The sequence below is a fragment of the Ictidomys tridecemlineatus genome, chromosome 3 (genome assembly GCF_052094955.1).
Source record: "Ictidomys tridecemlineatus isolate mIctTri1 chromosome 3, mIctTri1.hap1, whole genome shotgun sequence".
Taxonomy (NCBI): domain Eukaryota; kingdom Metazoa; phylum Chordata; class Mammalia; order Rodentia; family Sciuridae; genus Ictidomys; species Ictidomys tridecemlineatus.
In genome coordinates this window covers 94,525,045-94,547,274 of record NC_135479.1, presented here as the reverse complement: position 1 = coordinate 94,547,274, position 22,230 = coordinate 94,525,045, and the positions used below count along the sequence as shown (strand labels likewise).

Below are 22,230 nucleotides of genomic sequence, written 5' to 3'. Positions count from 1 at the left end.
TAACTGTGATCAGCGGCCACATTGGAGAACCAGTGGTCTAACTGAGGACTCAGTGAATTGAAGTGTGTGTGTGTGTGTGTGTGTGTGTGTGTGTGTGTGTGTGTAGCTTCCCCAGTGAGATTGTAAGGGCCTTGCTGCCTGATTATCTTCCTTCTGCCTATAGGATTTCAGGTGCCAGATGTGATCTGTGATCTCACAGAGGTCATCTTATAGTGTCATGGTGAGGGCAAGATCAGAGATGTGCTCTGTGTGGCTTCAGTGCGTAGCACCGTGGTGGCGGACTCACAGGAGATTTTTAATTGCTCTGTTGATGACCGGAGTGCGGGTTTGGGCATGCCTAACCGACTCGGGCAGCCTGTGGGCTTGACAGGTACAGAAGTGAGATGCTCTGGCTCATGACCCCTTCCCAGGCTCTTCTGCCTGTTCACACCAGGTTGGCAACACTGCAAGTCTTAGTTTCACCCTTAACTTCACAATTTCTGGAGTGATGGTCCTTTCACAGGTGAGGAAACTGAGACTTAGAAAAACCACCTTTCCACCTTACCCCTAGGCTGTATATGGTGGATTTGAGGTTTGAACCCAAGTCAACAGAACGCCTTGGACTACATACTAGTGCCTGATTCGTAAAACCAAAGTTAATGTCTTCATACAACACAGTGTTAATCCTACCTGTTATCTTAACCCTGGGTAACAGCCTGCAAAATTATCACCCCGCCAATTTTTTAAAACATTTTTTGGTTTGGTCAGAGAAAGCGTTTGTATAAAAGGTAAGAAGAAGGCATTATTCATTCAGCCTTTTACATCTCCTTTTAAAAACACTCACCACCTTTATTATATTACCTCTGAATTTTGATTTTAATTTAATACACATGAGGAAACCCTAGCAAATAACAGGCTCAAAAGACTCAAACAACTCAGCAAAAAAGGCATCAAATAAAAATTATGTATGGTACATCAATCATTCTTATTTCTCCCATAAATCTTGAAAAACAAAAAAATCAGCTCCTCATATTTCATATGTTTTCCTCCTTTGAATTAAGGAAAGCTTCCAAAGATACATTGTATGTACAGAGAGGGCACATGGGGAACACCGCCTTGGCACGTTTTACACTCTTCAGGAAAGAATCTACAAAATTGGCTTTGATCCCTGTTCTTAAATTTAAGAGGAGCTCAATTGCAAGACTTATAAATAGAATTTGTTAAGTCACCAAACCATTTTTTTATTTGAAAATAACAAACTTCTACCTTGAACTGAGCTGGCTGGAAAGGGGAGAGGGTTTCTGCCCTGCCACCCCCAGGCTTTGGTGGAGGAAGCAGAGGGGCATGAGCAACGCAGGGAAGAGGAGGCTAACGGAGGATTGTCCACTTGCTGCGGGGTGGGCAGTGCCCTCAGGCCTGCTAAACTGGTCCATCTCCCTAGGGGGCAGAAAAGGTGAATCTGTTATGATGTCCTCTTAAAATTCTTCCCTCCCTCTTCCTCTCCCCTCCACCCCTCCACCTCTCTCCCGACCGGTCACTCCTGTCCTTCTTGGTGGCCTAGTGAATGTTTCCTGGACTTTCCTTTGTCTCAGAGCTTCAATTGTGACTTACCTGGGTTTGGATTATAGGAATGGAAAATCCATTTTATTTTGCATGATTCAGCATAATTTTGTAGAAGACACTGAGAAAAGTGCTGTGTTGGACACCACAGGGCTACATGGGAGCTGGGATTTGAACCCAGGAGGTGGAACCCCAAGGCTACTTTCCCTTCCTGGAAGCTCAGCTGCCTTCCTGCCACTGACTGAGGCTTCTGCATAGTGATCAGCCCGTGGGAGGCATGGAGCAGCCTGAGGAGCTAGGTGTCAGTGTCCATGTTTTACACACAAACAGAGGGCAACTGATATGGCTAAGACCATGCAGCTGGCATCCCATCAGGTCTCAGAGCCTGCGTTTTAAGGCCGGTGCCCATCCATCGCCATGTCGAGGACTTGGCTAGACTCGGGAAGCTCTGGCTAGGTCCTTTCTGCCCTGCTGGATGAAGGTGGATGGGCACACCTCCCTGAGTTAGGCAACAGGCAACTGGGGTAACTGAGACCCTGAGAAATCAGTCGGCTTGCTTTGGCCGCTCCATTGGTAAGTGTGGCATGGGGCCAGAGCAGAACTTTACACTCTATTCCCCTGGGGTGGGAAGCTGGCACTTGGCGAGATGCAGACAGAAATCCTCAACAGATGGAATTTTAAACTCTGTGGCCCTTGTGCACTGAATGCTTAGTGCTGAAGTTCCGCAATGCCTTCAAATTACTTTCCAAGAGGTCAGAAAGGCAGAGGGGGAGCAAATTCCAGCCACAGAGGGTAGAGGTGGGGTGCCCAGACGTGCCCTGTGCTGGGGACTCTCCATTACTGAGCCACATCCTCAGCCCTTTATGTGATGAGACAAGGTCTTGCAAGATTGCTGAGGCCAGCCTCGAACTTGTGATCTCCTGCCTCAGCCTCACAAGTAGCTGGGATTACAAATGTCATTACCCTGCCTGGCTGTTCCTTCGACTTTTATGTAGACTACAGTGAAAGGTAGGAGTGGGGGAAGAGTGAGAAAAGGAAGGAAGCAAAGAAGGCAATTCTGACAGTGTGCTTTCTCTTGGTGACTCTGCAGTGTCCCTGCATCGACAGCCACAGAGCCATATCCGGTCTTTCACCTATCAGGTAATCAGTAGTTGTGGTCAACAGAACATGGTGTTCTGAACCTCACTGAAGAGACACAATGTACCAGCACCTGGGGATATGTTTTTAAGTCAACAGGAAATCCTTAGATTTATAAAGTTCTACCATCCACTCAAAGAGAAATCATATTTTGGATAAATCTTCCAAAGAAAATTTCCTGCCTGGCTAAACGATGACTGTTAGCTGATTCTGCAAGCATTGATTCATTTTTTGATAAATTATAATATTTAAATATTCCATATCCCTACTTGCTGTCATAAAAATACTAGTGACGGTTGCCAGCTAATAATTCCCCCATTCCCAATTATGTTTGAAGATTAAAAAAATTAAATACAACAAAATAGAATTAAATTTTATAGAACAAAAATTCAATAGTCAGTGAAATCCATTTGTGATACAAATTCATGATGTGATACAAATCACATCAGAAGACACGTCATGCCCTGGTGGGTACTATGCATTTCACTTTTGGTTTCAGAGACTATATTTTCTATATTCTAAGAGCAATATGTGATCATTTAAAATTTTTTGAATATCATAGGCTAGGGGGAAGAAACAAAATCCATCTTCAAACCCAGAAGGAGCTAGAACTTAACATTTTGATGACATTTCTTCTCGAGGCATTTTTCTTTTTGTCTATCATGCGTGGTTTTCTTTTCTTATTTTTTGAAATTGTATTCTAGGTACAATTTTTGTATCCTGCTTTGTTCAAATGACACTACCTTATTAGCATTTTCAGTATTATTAAAATTTGGGGGAAAAGATTCGTTTATGTTGTGAAAATTCAAAAATTACAATAAAGACACGGGGAGAATATAAGAAATTATATAGGCTTATGTGATGGAAAGACTGGAGGTGACTGGATGGACAGAAGACAGGTGCCGGGAGGAACACTTTCCCACTGAGTATATTAATATATTTCTGTAAATTGTCTGTATGTATATATGCATATTTAATTTTGAACTCTGTGCATATGATGCTTAGTAAAATGTAAATAAAGTGATTTGAATAATTTAAGGCCTTGGCCTATTATATAATTCTCCAGAGAGGGAGCTCATGAGTTGTATATTTTTTTCTCATGCGTTGATCTGCGTGCTTTTGAATACATTTGTGCATGTGTGTGTGTGTGAGTGAATAATTGCCTGATCTGATTTGGTCCCTAGTTCAAACAATCAGACTATCTTAATGTCCATAGCTTATTTTGATATTTGGTGGTTGAAATTTTATGAGGATATTTAGAGACTAAATCTTGAGAGATTTCCACTTTTTTTTTTTTCCTTTTTCTATGGGAATGGCTTCTCTTTTCTATACCAGAAGACAGGTCGTGCCCTAGTGGGTACTATGAGGACCTAAAGAAGTCTAGGGCCAGACCATGAAGGCCACAGCTGACACTGTGCCCACAGGACAAGGACTCATCCCCTGTGGGCCCTCACGTGAACGTCTCTGTGAAGTTTACAGGTGGATGGGGTCCTTGGTCTCCAGGACAACTGGAGACAAGACTGAAAGCTGTGGTCACTGTGCATCTGGGCATGTCAACTCAGAGTCCCTACCACCCCTGCGTCCCACAGCTGGCAGTGGAGCCTGGACTTCCCTGTGGACCCCACACTGACCATCCCTCATCCTGATGGTGCTGGTGCCTGGCTGGGTCCTCTGCAAGCAGAGAAGTGGTGCTAGAGACTGGGACTTACCCCACCGCAGCAGTGACAGTCTCCACAGAGTGTCCCCAGGAGGCCATTGATCGCCTGGATAGCACAGAGAATCATCTGGATTCCTCCGACCACCAGCAGGATGGAGAAGAGGGTCAGATTCCAGGAGACCACATTGTCAGGCTCCAGGCACTTGCTCCACAGGGCTTGGTCACTGAGATAATCCCTGCAGGTGACGGGGTGGGGAAGGTGGAAGGAGACATTGGTTAAATACGGAGTCATCCCCTAGACTGGGAGGTCTACATAAAGATTTTTCTTGTGCAGTACTTCCCGCCTGGAGCTGGGGGGCGGGTGTGGCTTGGTGGCAGAGCACTTACCAGGCCATAGGTTCCAGCCCAGCACCACAAAAACAAGACAAGTTCCATGAGAAAAATACACAAATAAATTAATGAAACAACCCCAAACACACACATTGAGTACATCCTATGTGCCAGATCATGTTCTAAATGTTTTGCACGTATTCTCTCATTTATTCCTCACAGAAACCTATGATTCTTTCCTTCCAGACCCCAAATAAGGAAACGGAGGCACAGAGAGTTTAAGTGGCTTATCCCAGGTCACACAGCTACTAAGCAGCAGAGCAATATTTGTGACAGGGCAGAGAAACAAAAAAAAAAAAAAATCACGTCAGAGTTAGAATTGCACAAATGACAGCCTTTTTTAGCAGTACCATCATTCGAGACATTTTGACTTTTGACAAATTATCTGTTCAACTCAGCGGAGATCTAAAACCATGTAAAATACAAATGTCATATCAACTAAAGGGAAGAGTCTGATTTTTGGCCAAACTGTGAATTTGACTCAACATGGAGGAATTCCATGTGAAAAAAATGCTTAATTATCTTTAAAAGTTAGAAGTAATCTACTACCTTAATACATATAATTTGCATAAACTTTGAATTAAGAGAAACTGCTGTATATACATATACTGCAATTTCTCATATTCACATCTATACTGTGTGTGTGTGTGTGTGTCTGTGTCTCTGTGTGTGTGTGTGTGTGTGTGTAGAGCTGGGGGGGGGCAGTTCATTGTCATACGCAGGGCCTTGTGTCTTGCAGAGGAGAGGTGAATCTGCTCTGTTCCCTAGAAGACAAGAAAGAGCAAAGTGGGCAGATGCTTTTGGATTATTAAGATTCTGTCTCACATTCCTAGAGCCACAGATCCGCCCCTCTCCTTTCTATTTCCTCCACCCTCTGGACCTTTATGAGAAACTCTCTAGCTACCAAGGTAGCACTCATCTTATTGTTCCAGATCTTTATTGTTATTGTTCTTGTTATTGGTTTTGGGGGTTGAACCCAGGGGCTCTCTCCCACTGAGCTCATGCTCAAAAGCTTTTTATTTTGTATTTTGGACAGGTTCTCCCTAAGCTTCCGAGGATTGACTTGACCTTGCCGTCCTCCCCTGGCCTCAGTCTCTGGAGTGGCTGGGATTACAGGTGCCACTGTGCCCAGCTATCTAGATCTTCATGATGACCTCTGTGTCCTAGAAATTCTCAGGTGCACCAGTGCACATTTATTTAATACATTATGATTTTAGAAACTCTTACAAATGATGGGAGATGTCCTGGGGTTGAACAAAGGTGAAGAAATGAAGGAACGAGTGCTTCACTCTTGATTCAGAAGCAAAGCTGTTTATACCCTTGACTCAGTTTCCCTAAGTGGCCTGTTTTAGTGGGATACCTGCCGTGGGGCCTCATCCCTACCTGTAAAACGGGAGCCACTTAGTCTACCACGTCTTAGTGTCACTGTATTACATAAGCTAATATGCGTGCTCAGGACATGCACAGAGTAAGTGCTTGCTGAATACCTGTGCTGTCATGTTCTCACTTGATCCACACAGACTAATGAAAAGAGCCTGCATTTTGGAAATTTGCTGTTTTACATCAAACATCCATCTTTCTGTTTCACTTGTTCTTACACGCAATCCTTGCTCGCTTTACAATTTTGAGTTTGATGATTATAAAAGTTGGTAAAGATAGGGTATTTTTCAGACACACTGATTTATATAAAGAAAACAGACTTAGAGGCAGTTTGTCCAGAGATGGGGCGACAGCGCCGCCTGGTGATGGGATTGGTAAAATACTCTGGGAATGAGAAAGCTAGGAATAATCTGGATGCCTGGAGAATCCAGTTGCACTCCAGCTGCTCCCAAATGGCCCCTGGTAGCCATCTTCAGGTCCTTCTCCACTCACAACTCTCAAATCTGAGGGTGTAGGAGACCCTGATCAAAGAAGGCTATAGGCACGCACAGTGTGCTCCCAAGCCCAGGGTGGGAGGGGTCCTGGGTTCTTTGTGGACCTGGTAGTTGACATGTTTCTACTTTCTGTGAGGCAGGGAGAGCTGAGTCAGTGTCAATCCACCTAACTAGTGGTTTTATTTTTTGTTTTGTTTTGTTTTTTGCTTTTGGTACCAGGGATTGAATCAGGGGCACTTAACCATTGAGCCACATCCCAGGCCTATTTGTTTGTTTGTTTAGAGACAGGGTTTTCAGAGTTGCTTAGGGTCTCACTAAATTGCTGAAGCTGGCTTTGAATTTGCAATCCTCCTGCCTCAGTCTCCTGTGACTCAATGTCAATCCTTTCAGGGATTACAGGGGTGCGCCATCATGCCCAGTTTAATTGGTATTTTAAAGCACCTGGTTATCACGAGGGGCATTCCCACCTGAACCACAATAATCCCACCAATTTGGGAGCAGAAAGCTATGGTTTACACAAGTCTCTTTGCTCTAGGACTAGAAACCCACAAGGGCAGAGACCATGTCCCCGCAACTCTGTCCCCAGGTCCAGCACAGTGAATGTTCAATACACAGCAGCCCTCGTTCACTGGGTCTTGACCAGGGACTGAGCACTGGGCTCTTTGCTTTATATCAGCCTTCCTAACACTACAAAGATGGGCTTCTGGAAAAGTGCCTGGCAAAGAGCAGCCCTCAGTAAATATTTCCTGAGTGAATGAATGTATATCCATTTTGCAAATTAAGAAGTTGAAACTTGTAACTGGAAGTAGCTGGATTTGATCTGAGGTCTAATTTCAAAGCCAGTGCCCTTATACAAATTGTACTCAAGTAATCGTATCCCTTTAGAACATTTAAAATATGATTTCTTTATGAACTTCTCTTTATGCTATCTGTAATAATATGCCAACCAAGGTTTACTGTGTCATCGTAGAGATGAGTCTCTTTGAACCTTCCTGTGTCTGGCTGAAAGGATTGACACTGAGTCACAAAATCATTAGAAAAGTGTAACACTTTAGAAAGTTCTAATGCACGTGAATGAATTCCGTTCCAAAAATTCATAAAAATGAAGAACATCGTGGGATGTCAAAAATGCAGTGGGCATTGTGCTTTTCGTGCATCTTGCTGTTTTATTTCCACCTGAAGCTGTGAGGAAGATGTTGCTGCCACCTCTGTCTCACCACTGAGGAGTCTGAGTTTGCAGGGCAAGACCTGCGGTAGACGCACACAAGTGTGTGGACCAGCTTGCTAGCGGGGCGCACATGGGGCACTGGCGGCCTTTTTAAAATAAAACTTTGTTTCTGCTCAAGCGGCTTGTGATTCTGTGCCCAGCCGGGTTGTGGCACTTGACGTTCTCTGCTCTCCTCTGACGTCCCCAAGTTGCAGCCTGCCTCAGTCAATGGTGCCCCTTCTGCTCCTCCTCCCATATTGCCCTGAGCTTCAGGTCACAGCATCCTGACATCTGATCCCCTGAGCCCCGAGGCCCACGCCTGCCTCCCCTCCCTGTGGGGAAGGCGAACTCAGGCTCATCCTCCCAAACCAGCCATGCCCCCTCCTCAGGGTTCCACTACTTTCCACATTGACAAATTCTGTCCCCTGTTGCCCCTGCAACTAACCATGTGCTCCTGGAACTGTGCCTCATCTGTCCTTCCTCACTCCATGTTCTGATGGGCTTCGGCACTAAGTCAGGTACTAATGCTGTGCAGTTAAAACATTTCTTCTCCTGGTTCCCAGCTGAGGGGCCCTGGGGGGGATTAGCCTCTTTGAACTTCATTTTTTTCCTCCGGGGTAAGAATTCTCAGGTTTGACAGGAAGATTGAGATAAGGCACCCATGCTTGGCAATTATCATTGGGAAGAAAAGAAGGAGGAGGAGGAAGAGGGGAAGAAAAAAATAAAAGAAGAAGGAGGAGGAGGAGGAGGGAAGGAGAAGGAGAAGGAGGAGGGGGAAGAAGGAAGAGGGGGAAGGAGGAGGAGGAGGAGGAGAGGGAGAGGAAGAGTAAGGAGAACAGGAGGAGCTGTCACCCTGCATCATACTGCGCTGCCGTCTGGTGGTGGGAGGGGTGACAGCTGTCTGGAGTCTGTCCTGCTCACAGTGGTTTAACCATGTGTAACGGTGGCTGTGATGCCCCTGTGCTGGGGATCTGATGGGGACAGGAGTCTAGTCAGGAAAAGTGAAGCCAGAGCACATGAGTGTTGCCAGAGGGAATCTCAGCAAAGAGCAGAAAGCATGATCAGCATTGAGTTGTGTTTCAGAAAAAAAGCCAGGTGACTCTGGCCGAGAAAATTGGAAGTCCAGCTGCAGTCATTTAGAAACCATATTCCCTCAAGCAGGTCACCAGGCCTCAGCTATCTTCCTCTGAGAGAAAGCTTCAAATCTCATTGGATGAGGATCAAATGACACATTGTGAGTGACTCGATTTTTTGCTACCTAAACACCAGCAAGCAATAGAGGATTGATTCCTGTGATAAGAAACTCCTCATGAGTCACAGGGAAGACCTGGAAGACTTCTGATTTTCTCAAACCAAAAAGGAATGTGCTGTGCATCCAGGTCTCTGAAGAGAGGAAACAGGAGGCCAGGATGAATGAGGTGCTGTAGATGGCAGAGGGGTATAGCCAGACGCCATCTGCCTGGCTCCCACCCTGCAAAGAGCCTTCCTGTGGCCATAGTGGCACATGTCACATGGTAAACAGATTGTTCAATTCTAGGCAGTCTGGGTGTTGGTGAAAGCCTCTGAGCCCAGTTGGTGAGAAATCCTTCTTGTTTTCTATGGCAAGGTCTGCAACGGAAATCACTACAGGGTATTGATATTATTGACTGCCTTGTGGTAATGCTAGTTCACATCTGGGAGCAAGTAGTGATACCATAAATCTCCTCCCCTCCGGCCAACTGAGGTGTCCTCTTTCAGTTATCTCTCCCTGTGTCTGTCAGAGGGGAGACTCGGTGCAGCCTCTCCCTACCCCACAGTGTCATTGCCTGACACCTGGGTAACAAGGACGATGTGGTTTGGTGAGCAGTCTCTCCCTGTTGGTGGTCCACCTGCCCCAGCCCTTGAACTGACCTGTGGGCATTGCCAGGTGAGCCTTACCCGTCGTGGAAGGGGTAGCCCCACGTGTTATTGGACATGAGACAGTTAGGACCCTTGTTGATCGAGATGGCTGAGATGACAAACGAGTAGCCAGCACCCAAGAATCCAATCACCGCAAATATGGTCGAGGTGAACATCTGGAAGAGAAGAAGAGACACAGTCGAGCTCTCGTGGGTACAGAGAATGATGCTCAGCAAACCCACCCCACATGTTGAGCGTGGTGACCCAGGAAAGCTATGGCTTCTATGTTCTTCCAAATAGTTTTATATGTCAGAGATTAATTAGTCTAGATGGCATTAACGTCTTTTCTTTTGCAGTGATAAAAATCCAAATAAAATTTCAGTATGCGAGCAGCCCAAGCAATCCTGGAGCCCATTCAAGCTAATTCCCACTTAAAGATGAAAAACCTAGGCCTGGAGACATTAAGAGTGTTTGCAATGTCCATTCTACATGGTAGTTAGCAGCAATATGGAAACATGCACGATTTTGGAAATGAAGAAAGAAAATGATCACTTCTATTGCTTTAGAAACAAAACACAAGGGTTTGAACATCAGAAGAGTGAGGCTCAAATCTTAGTCTTGCTATTTTCTGCTGTGTGAAGACTATGAAGGTATCCTCAGAGTCCTGCTTTCTCATCTGTAAAATGGGCATGTTAGAGCCAACCATAAAGCTCTACTGTGAACATTAGTTGTAGGAACCTGAGTTAAATGCCAGCCCCATCCCTTCCCCCATACTATTATTATTAATATTGGTGTTATAGTATATGTTTGGGGGCCTAGGGCATGTAGGGGTGGAGAGAAACTGTGCCTGGGCAATTGGAATTTCATAGTAACAGAACTCATACTTCAGCTACTGTTGGTTCCATTTGAATGCATTTGATGGGGAGGTACCAGGGACTGAACTCGGGGGCACTTGACCACTAAACCATATCCCCATCTCTATTCTGTACTTTATTTAGAGACAAGGTTTCACTGGGTTACATAGTGCCTCTCCTTTGCTGAGGCTGGTTTTGAACTCACGATCCTCCTGCCTCAGCTTCCCCTACTCCTGGGATTACGGCATGTGCCACCTTGCCTGGCTTATGCATGCATTTTGGATGCAATTTGGCAAGCCCGAAATCTGGCCTTGCCTGCCTTATGAAGCCTTGTCTGGCTCCCACAGCGCTGACCAGTGTACTCTGGATCATGCAAACTTGTGTCAGAGCACAGGCCTAGGGGACATTAATGGATACACGAGGCCCTTGGAGCTATGACAGTGAGTCCTATGGAGATGGATGTTCACACTTCACCACCCTGGGCAGGGTTTTCTCCCTGAGAGCTTATCAACAGCCCCGGAGAACAGCTCAGTAGACTTTTTCAATGACTAAGGCTTCATGTGATTCATTTAACAAGATTCTCCCCCTTAGTTTTTATGCCTAGAAGATGTTAAATACACTTTCACCACCAAAACCAGTTGTGAGCTTCATCTAGGTTAGAATGAAAATTTTGGTTCATTCGTGTTAGAACAGGCAATCTCTTTCCAAAAGGAAAAATTTGGGGAACTTTCTGGATGATGTGCAGTTAAATTGGTTTCACTCCTGTTGGACTTTGGGGGCATTTATTGCTAAGGTGTATGACCTCCAAGGGAAGGTGTGCTCTTGCTCTGGGATTAAGGAAAGTCCCCAGCTCTGCGTGATCCTGCTAAAGGAAGGAGTAGCTTGAGTCCTTATTCCATCTGCCTCTGATACTTCATTTTGGAACAAATACTTCAAGGAAAAGACAGGAGTCAGAAACTCCATCAATGTTAAATGGCAACATTGTTTAAACTTTTTCTTAACATATATTTGCTCAATATTCTAGGGAGGGTGACCTTGCAATTCCTAGTTCAGGACTATAGTTTTAAACCTTTTAAAAGACATTCTAAAATGAGCATGCTTAGTGTTTAAAATTGTGGGGTTTATTAACAGTAATTATTATTCCCCTGAAAGAGGAATGCCAGCACCCCACCTTTGACTTTTGGGAATTGACATTTATGACAAAACTTCAAAGGGCAGCTTCAGACATGGATGGAAAAACGGTGTCCAAACTTAAATAAAAGGAAGAAGTGATGTTGGAAATTCTTGATGGTCCCAAGAGTATCTTCAGTATTAGCAAAAGTTGATGTCGGAGAAACATGAATGCACTTAAAAATAACTGAGAGTTATTTTTAAAACATCAGAGTTCAAGAGTGGCATATTAAAATTGTTTTATATTTTATAAGCATGTGACTTAAAATACATGTCTGTTGCTGAAAGTTTATATATGAATGTTGGTAAACAGCTTTTGAAAACTTCTCTGTGGGAAGTCTCTTTATGGGAAAATAAGGGATGGTTTTATACTCAGTTTTGCCTTCCACGACGGTACTTGTGGTAATTTTCAGAGTTCCCCGGTCTCATCTGAGTCCTGGAAGCTTCTCTGTGAGTCCCTGCGAGAACACACTTTGAGAAATGTGGTTCCTACTGAGAGCTCATCTGGCTGGGTTTCTGTCTCTGATCCACCTCCTGCTCCGACCTAAATTGCTCTTCAGTAAGATCACAGCTGGTGTAACTGCAGGGAGAGCCAGAATATCCCAGCAAGTGATCTTAGGCTCAGAGCAAGGGTTTCAGAGGTCCAGAAACAGTGCTGACATCTGGCAGGCTGGGTTGTCTTCATGACAGTTGGGTGGTCTCACAGAAAAACAGGTTCCATGAAGGAAGGGTCCCTTACTTCTTGAAACTGGCCAACAGTATTCAAAAGCCAGCATTTCTACTAAGTAGATGGTTAAATACACTTAATATTATATTTTAATAAGAGAGTTGACCTGAAAAGCCATCCAGTGAAACCATCCTACTGTCCAGCTAATAAGAGCAGCTCTGTCCCACAGCAGCCTGGTGTGCATGACCTCAGACAGTCCTCTCACACACCTGTGAGTGGGTGTCCTCATCTACATTCTCCAGTGAGAAACTGAGACCCCAGAAACTAAGACAATGGCAAAGAGGCAGATATGGGATCAGCACATGGCCCTGGCTTCCCAAGACCACACCCCTGATTTGTGGTTTCTCAAATCACATTTAGGAGGCATCAAGTCTGATTAAGAACAGAGGTCTCCTCCTAGCCCAGGGCCCTCGACCCCCTGCCCCTTCACACACACACACACACACATATGATACACCACACACACACACACACACACACACACACACACCACACACACACCACATCACACACACACATACCACACCACACATTCCACACCACATACATACACAACACAACACATCATGCCAACCACACACCCATACACACACACCATTCACACCATGCCATATATCACATATGACACACATCTAATACAGACCACACAGACACCACACACAACACACCAAACACCATACACACACACTGCATGCATGCACAACACACATACCACATACACACGCACACACACACACACACACAAAGCCACTAACTCTGGATATTCTGTTATTTGCAAGTTTCCCTGTGAATGACACTGGTGTTCTCACAGAAATAAAACAACATATTAAAAAAAAAATACAGCCTTGTGCTAACTGGACTTCCTCATATTGGGTTCCAACTCTTGCAGAGACCAGATGCCATGAGGATGAGGGCCATAGGCCCGTCTAAACTGCTGCCACAAGAGAGGACACTGTGCTCCCAGAGAGACAGCGAGGTCTCTGGGGAAGCCTGTTTCAGCCCCCTCAGCTTCACCACCATGAACAAGGAAATAGTGGGTAGATCTAGAAAGTTCCCAGAGATGGAACAATCCAGTTCCGTCTCTGTAGCTGGCAGTGAGATGACAACTCTGACTTGGGCTCAACTGGCTACACCAAGGATTTTAGAAAATGCTTCCAAAACATGTCAGCAGGTAGGCACTGGGCGATGCAAAAGCTGAGAGAGTCCAACTAGATGGAAGGTCAGATTAACATAAAGTATCCACGAGGAGATGATTTTCCCTTTATCATAAGCACCTCCAGATCAGCACCATCCAGTGCAAACAGTGTTGACCACCTGGGTAATTTAACATTTCTAGCAACCACCATTAAACTAAAAGGAAATAGGAGAAATTAAGCTTGATGCTGTATTTTCTTTAACTCTTTATCTCTAATATATCATCATTTCAACATGCAAACAGCATAAAAATCACCAAGATAGTTTACATGCTTCTTTTTGTAGCATTTCTTTGAAATCTTGGTGTGTATTCCACTCAAACAGCATATCTCAATGGAGACCAGCCACATTCATGGTCTCAGTAGCTACAGGTGGATAATCTAGAACATTTGAGAAGTTTATTTTTAGTAGTACAGAATTTAAAAATGCATGGATATGGTGCACTGAGTTCTCAAGAGGAGGAATATGCCATGGAGAGAGAATGTGGTGACTCTCAGTTGGATTAATGTTTTATTTCTTAGAAGATGTATCAATAGTTTTCTGTTTCATAATGCTACAAGTGGTATGTTCCATTTTCAAATTCAAATTTGAAATCTCACCTTAAAATTAGCAAAATAAACATCCCATACTGAGTTTTCATAATTTTTCCAAAATGGATGATCCATGCAAAGGAAGGTACACTATACATCTTGTTCCTTTAGGTTATTTCACATTGGAACATCTGAAGAAATTGCCAAATTCACTACTCATAGATATGGTCCGTGTTAACAGTAGCATGGAATAACTTCAATTTATCATGGGTTTCATGCAAAAACACTGAAGAGTTATTTCAATCAAGTGGAATATGTTTGGATTGACACTCTAAAATTGATACTACTTAAAGTAGGCAAAGGTCCTGGGATATCTCTAGAAGGAGAGACCTCTGGGGTTGCCGAATTTGGAGTCAGAAATGGGAGCTTTCTCTACAGTTTTACAGGATAGCTCTTCCTAGTAGGACAAAAAGTGAAGATGAACATTTGCATCCTTGTCACCAGCATGGGTGACAGGTTGATGGAGCTGGTTCCTCCCTCATGAACTTGGGAAGCTAATCTTTCTTTTCCCACTTCCTCTTCTGCAAAATAAAGCTCAATAATATGTACTGCCAACCATAGACAGGAGAAATCAAGGGCACACCTTTAGATACTGCTGGGGTGGGGTGGGGCGAGACTCCTAGGTGGGGCCCAGGACCTTACTGATAGAACCCAGAAATCTCCTTGGCCTATTCCTAAGGTTTGGATAATTTCCCATGACATTAGCAAGCACTCAATTCATGTCATTATTATCGTTCTATTTTTATAGTCCAATCCTCGCAACTCTCACTTCTCTATAAATACAGAGAGCAAAACTCTGGGAGAAAAATAAAGGCAAGCACTCTGGTTCTCCAATGGTTGCTCAGTACACATGTTGTGCTCACACATGTAAGAAACAGGTGTCCAGTTCATGCTGTTCTTGCCTCCGTTGAAATGGAAGAGCAGAAGTACCCTCATTCAAATTCCTTCCCATTCACCCTTGCCAGCCCAGGACCTCCCATTCTACCAGGCTCGGCATCAGATCCCAGCTCTGTCCCTGCTAGCACTGGGTCTTTGTCCATCTCTCTGCTTACATTGGCCAAAATAAATGGAGGGGACAGTGAGGGCGGAGAAGGAAAGAAATGTGGGTGGTATGGAGACTTGGGCTGTGACAAATGGTGGGGAAATATCTCTGGTGACATGGCGTGCCTCCTTGAAAAGTGTGCTAAGAGCTGTACAGAGACCACCTGCAATATCCTGACCTGGGGCTGTGGCTCAGTAGTAGAGCGCTTGCCTAGCACGCGAGAGGCACTGGGTTCAATCCTCAGCACTATATAAAAATAAATAAATAAAATAAAGATATTGTGCTCATCTACAACTAAAAAAAAAAGAAAAGAAAAAAAGAAAAGAAAGAAAGAAAAATAAAAAAATTAAAATTAAAAAAAAATCAATGTCCTATACTTTCTGCCTCAGTGAGGTGCGGAAAGGGGTGGGGGTGGCAGTCAGGAACTTAACTCCCATGAATTTCAGTTCTCTCATTTATGGAACAGGGAATTTATTGCCTAATTCCCAGGGTCATTGCAAGGTTGAATCTGATAAAGTGTGGAAATCCCTTGAAACTTCTCCTGGGCATTCATTGCTTCACTCACCCAACAAGCACTCATGGAGGACCTGTGTGTCCTTGACACCCCAGGCACTTAGTTGGTGCTCCCCAACCTTCACACTAATGCTGGGGATGAATCACCCCACCCCCTACGGCAGTCCTTGCAACAAGTTTATGAGAGGCAGCAATTGACATAGTCTATTTTTTGCAGCAGAGGAGTTCAAAACATAGGAGATTAAGAAAGAAAAATAATTCTATAATTTCTTCTTCTACATAATCTATCCTTCAAAAGCATCGCCTGTCCTAAATCCCCCTCCCACTGGCTGTCTTTCCAAGTAAAGTCTTCTGGGAGTCCCCAGAAGTGCTCTCCCAAGAGGTGTCCCTAGGGGGCGCGGGTGAGCTGAGCACCGGGAAGAAGTGCTGAGGATGGCCACACACTGCTTCCAGAGGCACCCAGACCTTCCTGCAGTATGGGTCAACTACCCCACCCTGCCTGGGAGGGCCCAGAGGGGCCTTATCTGCTAGTTATGGTTTAAGGATGCTGAAATGCCACCTGCTTCCACGTATCTGCATTGTAATCTACTTCCCATCCCACTATTAAAGGCACTCCTTTGAGTCAAGGCCAAGGTCTCCAAAAGGTCCTGATTAAAGCACAGACTTCAACGTGAACAGGTTGATAACATTAACTAGCTATTCCTTTGGGCCTTGAGAGAGCAAAATTTTTAAAGGAGTAGAGGGCAGGAGGCACTGACCAGCCAGGAGCCACCAGGACCCTGTCCTGGGAGGAGGAGACTGTGTCCTGAACACAGACCCAGGGCAGGGCTTTCAAGCCTTCTTGGAAAGTCACCACCTCTCACTTTTCCTGATCCTCTTTTAGTATGTTCTGTTGAATGTATGCAGACCCCTGGGGTCAGTGCCTTTCTCCTCACAGAACCGCTGGGTCCTTCTCTCAGATTCAAAGTATGAATTAGGTAATGTGGAGATTCTCCAGCCCAGGGTCCAACTTCATCTCCACAGCCACCATATCCTGCTTCTCCTATCTCCCATCTCCTACTCCTGATTTTACTACCTAAGGAAGAAAATGGTACCGTTGACATCTGTGGAAACTTCCAGGAAGACCTGGCAGGGCTTCTTTTCTTTTTTGGGGGCAGGGGGGAGTGCTGGGGATTGAACCCAGGGTCTTGTACATGCAAGGCAAGCACCTGGCAGAGCTTCTTAAACAAAGCTCCAAAGTAGACAGGGTCTGCTAAGCACTTGGAGGGGAATGTCCTGAGCACTTTCTCACCTTTGGTATTATAGTCCTGATTTAGGCTATGCCTTTTTTCTGACAAAATATATGCAAATGTCTTTGTTTGGTGCTCTGGAGCATGTGAACTCCGTAACAGGGGCCTGAGCTGTGGCGCAGGACTGGGGCAGGGACCCTACTGCAGCAGCCAGGATGGGCCTATGGAGCACAGCCCTCTGGCCTGGCCATTGTTGGGCCTTAGTGTGGACCTAGCTTGCCTTGCTAATTTTTTTCTTTTTTGAAAACAAAGGTAAGCCATCTATCTCTATTTTTTTAAAGTTGGTAGTTAATTAAAATACAAACAAAAATCAAGAGGTCCCTGTGCCGGCTCTCAAGCACGTGAGTAGCTGGGTCCGGGGTGACAGTGTGGGGCTTGCTTCATGTCTGGCACAGCTGGTCCTTTGGGGTGCTGCCTGGTCCCTAAGGGGTGGCATCCTCAACTTGACCAAGGGGGAGCACCCGGGAGGGCTAGGGAGCACCGACAGAGAGTGTTTATTGGTCAGACCAAATAATTTAGGCCCTATCAACTCAGCTGTGCTTGTAAAAACAAACTTTTCTGCCTTCCTCTTGGACGTTACATAAATCTAATTAAAACACCCATGTTTCATGTAATATTTGAACACCATTTCACCTCTTGCTGTGGTTATACCTTTGTTTTATACTGGTGAGTCTTCAGCCTTCTGCCCAGGAATGAAATGTCAGATTTCTAAGTCATGATTATTCTTTCTCTTCATTCAAATTTGTTAATCACTAATTTATTTTTCTATTTTGCATCTCTAACTTACTCTCCAAAAGTTCACAAGGTATAATGGCATTATATTTCAAGGGGAAAGTGAGTTATATGTTGCTTCCTTTCCTTTATAATTCCTTTATAATTACATATAAATTTCTTTATTATATATGACATTTATTATATAATTTATGTGTGAGTGTGGTGCTGGGGATTGAACTCAGAGTTGCTTTACCACTGAGCTACATCCCCAGCCTTTTTATTTTTTTAGTTTGAGACAAGATCTAGGTTGCCAAGGCTGGCCTAAGAACTTGCCATCCTCCTGCCTTAATCTCCTAAATTTCCTAAATTGCTAAGATTAAGGGAATGTGCCACCAAGTGCAGCTATATCACATAATTATATCAAAGAATTTGTTGCTATTTTTTCCTTCTTTGTAAGCAATGATTTAAACTGTTAAAGTAACAATTATATGTGCTTATTTGGGACTTACAACACAGAGAAAGTGGAAACATTCTCTTTAAATGAACTGTGATCTTGTGCTGAAAACTCTGTGCACATTGCCCCAGCCTCAGCCCTTCCTGGGTCCTCAAAAAATACTATTTATTAAATGGACAAGCAAATCATGATGAGAAAGAAATGTTAAAATGACTGTTTCAGAACAGACAGATACATCTTTAAGAAGGCAGAGTATGAACAGTTCACTATTAGGGTGCCCAGAGCCTCTTAGATAGAACCCCGAGCCCCCATCCCACCCCCCAGGCACAGCTCTGGCCTCATTCACTGTGCCAGGCAGCTCCAGCCCCTACCTGCTGTGTGTTTCCCACATCCATGTACCTGAAGGCTTAATATTATTCTTTAAACCAACTTCTATATTATTCACTTATGCCACTGTCACAAAAGAACAGCCAAATCACTAGCAAGCAGGAAACACAGCATCAATACATTTTAGCTCAATGCTGCTACTTGGAGCCTGAGGCTCCTTCTTCCTTTGCTCAAAGGGCAGATTGTGAAGGGTTAAGGAGAGCAAAGATTTATTTCCATCAAAATGAGATTTTCTTTTCCTTTATAGAACCAAAAGGATGAAGGAGACTTGCAAAGGGAGTAAGTAACATCCTCTGGGGTTTGGAGCACATCTGACCCCAGGCTTGAGGAATTCTGATCTAGTCCAGCTTCCCCATTTTACAGATAAACAAAGGGGGTCAGGGCAGTACGGGGCCAGCTGCAGGGAGGGGCCGGACCCCAAGGACCTGCATTCTTTCTCTTCCTCCCTGGAATGTGCATCTCTGATCTCTCTAGCTCACTTACTAAAAGACGGATGGTCACAGGAAACAAGAGAACAAGCAGAAGTCCTGAGGCAGGTTCTGGGTGGAAGTGGGCCGGGGTGGGCCTCAGAATCAGTAAGCCCAGCCGTGGCAAAGATGGGGAACGCAGGGGGTTCGTGGGGAGGGGAAGTTACCTTGCCATCTTTTACCCTGTCCCACATCCCCTTTACAGATGAAGTCAGCAGGGCCAGAGAAGGGAAGTGCATTGCCTGAAGTTTCAGTGACAGAGGGAGAGCTACACCCTCGGCCTCCCAGCCTGCCTTGGTACATGGCGGCACTGTCCTGGCTCTAATTTCCCTGCTGCGTGGAGAACCTACAACAGTGTCCATGCCTATCAGTGTGCAGTCAGTGGGAGGAATCACAGCTCTAGCCCTGCACCAGCTGCCCTCAGAGTCATGGCTGGGCACTGCCTACCACAGGGAGCTGCACCCCGGGAGCAGTTCTGGAAACTCACTGCGAAGCGCTTCCCGCAGCCCGTGTTGCCGCAGCAGCCGCAGCAGTCATTGTTCTTGAGGCCCAGGAACACCAGCGCAGGGAAGATCATCTGTAGCAAAACAAGCACCTCAGAGGAATCCGGGGTTCCAGGGAGCTCCTGCCTACCTGAGGAACGGAGCCCCATCTGCAATGTGGGACCTGCAGGCTGGGGGGTCGGGGGTGCCTAGAAGGGACAGTGTGGCTGTGGGGCAGGTGGTATGTTGCTGGGGTCCCAGGTTCCCTGAATGACCTCAGTTTCTTTAAGGTGGCACACCCAGTCTGGCACCCCAAGTTTTGATTCAGAAGCGGGATTAGGACAAGCTTAAGACACTTACCCTCGACTAACCTAAAAAGTGAGCCACCCCAGCCCAATTTACTGGAAACAAAGGGTAAAGCTATCACTGCAACATCTGTGTCCCTTGGTGGTTTGAAGTCAATCCACTTGTTAGAAAGCACAGTTTGTGACTTAATTCTTTTCAACATCATTTAGTTAGAATAAAGGATTTACATGGCCCTCAGTTTGGCCCATGGGACTCAAATGTCCCACAGAATTGCCAGCCCAATCCCGGGGACAAATCACTTAGTAAAGGGACATGTCCTTGTCAGCCCATAAGACGAGGGGTGTACATTAAAGCACCACCTTTTTGTCCTGCGGTGGGTGCTTGGGCTTCTGCTAGCTGCCACATAGCTTCCTGTTCCTAAGTACCCAACTGAAAAAGGATAGGAGCAGGGGTCTCCTTAAGGGGGATTTTAAAGTTTCCCTACTTACCAAGACCCCACTTCCCAGTATTCCTCCAAAATACCAGATCTCCGCGGAAAGATTGTTGTTGTCCTCTATCACTTTTCCTCCAGGGAAGAACAGCAGGACATTAGCCAGAAAGCCAAACAGAGCCAGGGGAATGAGGCTGCCCCCCAAGCACTTGGCACAACTCCCAGTACACATGCTGGGGAAGCACACTGAGGCTCAGAGATAAAGGCTGGTCGCTGCCCCCTCCACCAGCCTCTTCAAGGCTTTTGGACAGGGTGTCCCAGTGATTGTCCCCAGTCCAATCAGTACTTTGGGACGGAGAACCGCGATCTCTATGAACCACGGAGCTGCTTTGACGTCCCAACTCAAGCAGGCCCTTGATGACGATGGGCATTTATACATTCTCCCGGACCTGAAGTCCTTTTTTTTTTTTCCTGCACCCCCATAAATGAGATTACGTTCAGCTCAATCGTTCAATGGTTTTGCCATGGAGACCAATAGCCTCTGTTAATAATCCACCAGGCAGACAAGACACCCTGTGGCTGTGCTCAGAAAGAGGCTGCAGCATTTAGAAGCACTGCACCTTCAGTCTGACCATGCCCCTGCCAAACAGGAAGATTCCACCAGCTCCCTGCAAATCACTCACATAATCGAGTTACATCCTGGTTAAACTCCTATCTCCCGGTACTTAATGTCTGCAGTGTGCATTTTGGTCTTTTCCACTGAGAGCCTGGAGAGCAGGGTTACCCCCAAAGAACTGCTGTTTTCCCCAGTATGGAAATCATATAATGGCCTAATTGGATATTGTTGAGCTCAGGCCTGGAGGATTCCTTAAAGGATGAAATCAGAAGAACTGTTTTATTGCCTGATGGCTGTCTTTCGTAATGACTCGAGAAGTTAAGTTCTGTGTTCCTCCATTCTCAATGTCATGGAATTAGCATAAAACGGTTTGACTACTTGCTCAGCTGCCTCTTCCATATAGGAATAAAAACCCAGGACCCCAGGTGAGCCTGGAGAGAGGGGGAGAGGCACCAGTGCTTCCACGGGAGCAGAGAGGACAGATCTGAAGGGCGGGCAGAGTGCATGGGGTGGGGGAGCGGCACGCCCACTGCACATTTTGCCAGCTTTCAGCAGTGTGATTCAGCGGCCAGCTTGCTTTGTGTCACTTAGGAAGTCTCTGCCACGCCCAGACCCAGCTCTCCATCGTGCAATGACACTCCCTGGTACCAGTGTGGCGTAGGAGCTGAAGGACAGCGGGGTGGAGCAGGCCATCTTGCTGGCTCTTCCCTGAGAGTTGAGAGGTCAGAATTAAGAATAACATGTCAGCTTTCTAGGGAGCCAAAGCTCTGCCAGATAAAAAGCAAGTGACTTCTCATAGTGGCAAGACCTGTCCTGTCATGGGAATGACCACTGGCTTCCAAGGAGCAGTGGACTGTGCCCTGCCAAGGCCCCAGGACCACTGCCCAGGCAAGCTGTGGGAAGGGATTCTGAGAGGCGGGACTGGAGGGACCCTGAGGCCCCTCCTAGCCATTCTGTGAGGTGTGCTGCTTGCCCTTTGGAGATGCTTGGAGCTCTCAGGGGCAGAGCAGGAAAGAGGAAGGAAAGCAGGGAGAGATCCTGGAGCAGACCCACACGGCAGCTCAGTGCCAGGGCCCCTCAAGGTCCCCGAGGAAGGCATCAGCAGTCCTCTGCCCATGAGGCCACTCTGGCTCACAGAGGCTACTGTGAGTAAGGTCCTCCCAGCATAAGAGAAGGAGAAAGACTTTAAATCAAGACTCTGGGTCACCAAAACCCAGGCTGTGGTCTCTCTAACAGCATTTCCCCTTTGGAAACAATCAAGCAAATTCACTCTGTCAACAGGAACACTATGGGGAATGAGTGATGCTTCCTTC

At 45.7% G+C, this 22,230-nt stretch overlaps 1 protein-coding gene across 1 annotated transcript; it reads right to left on the bottom strand.

Annotated features, from left to right (window-relative positions):
- Nucleotides 1-807: 807 nt before the first annotated feature.
- Tm4sf4 (transmembrane 4 L six family member 4) lies at nucleotides 808-20,890 on the bottom strand. The gene is made up of 5 exons (XM_005325712.5): nucleotides 20,360-20,890; nucleotides 19,571-19,660; nucleotides 9,722-9,858; nucleotides 4,386-4,569; nucleotides 808-1,416 (listed from the first exon to the last, which is right to left on the bottom strand). Exons 1-5 carry the CDS (start codon nucleotides 20,531-20,533, stop codon nucleotides 1,399-1,401), a joined length of 603 nt encoding a protein of 200 aa, XP_005325769.1. The 5' UTR covers nucleotides 20,534-20,890; the 3' UTR covers nucleotides 808-1,398.
- Between the last annotated feature and the right edge of the window lie 1,340 nt (nucleotides 20,891-22,230).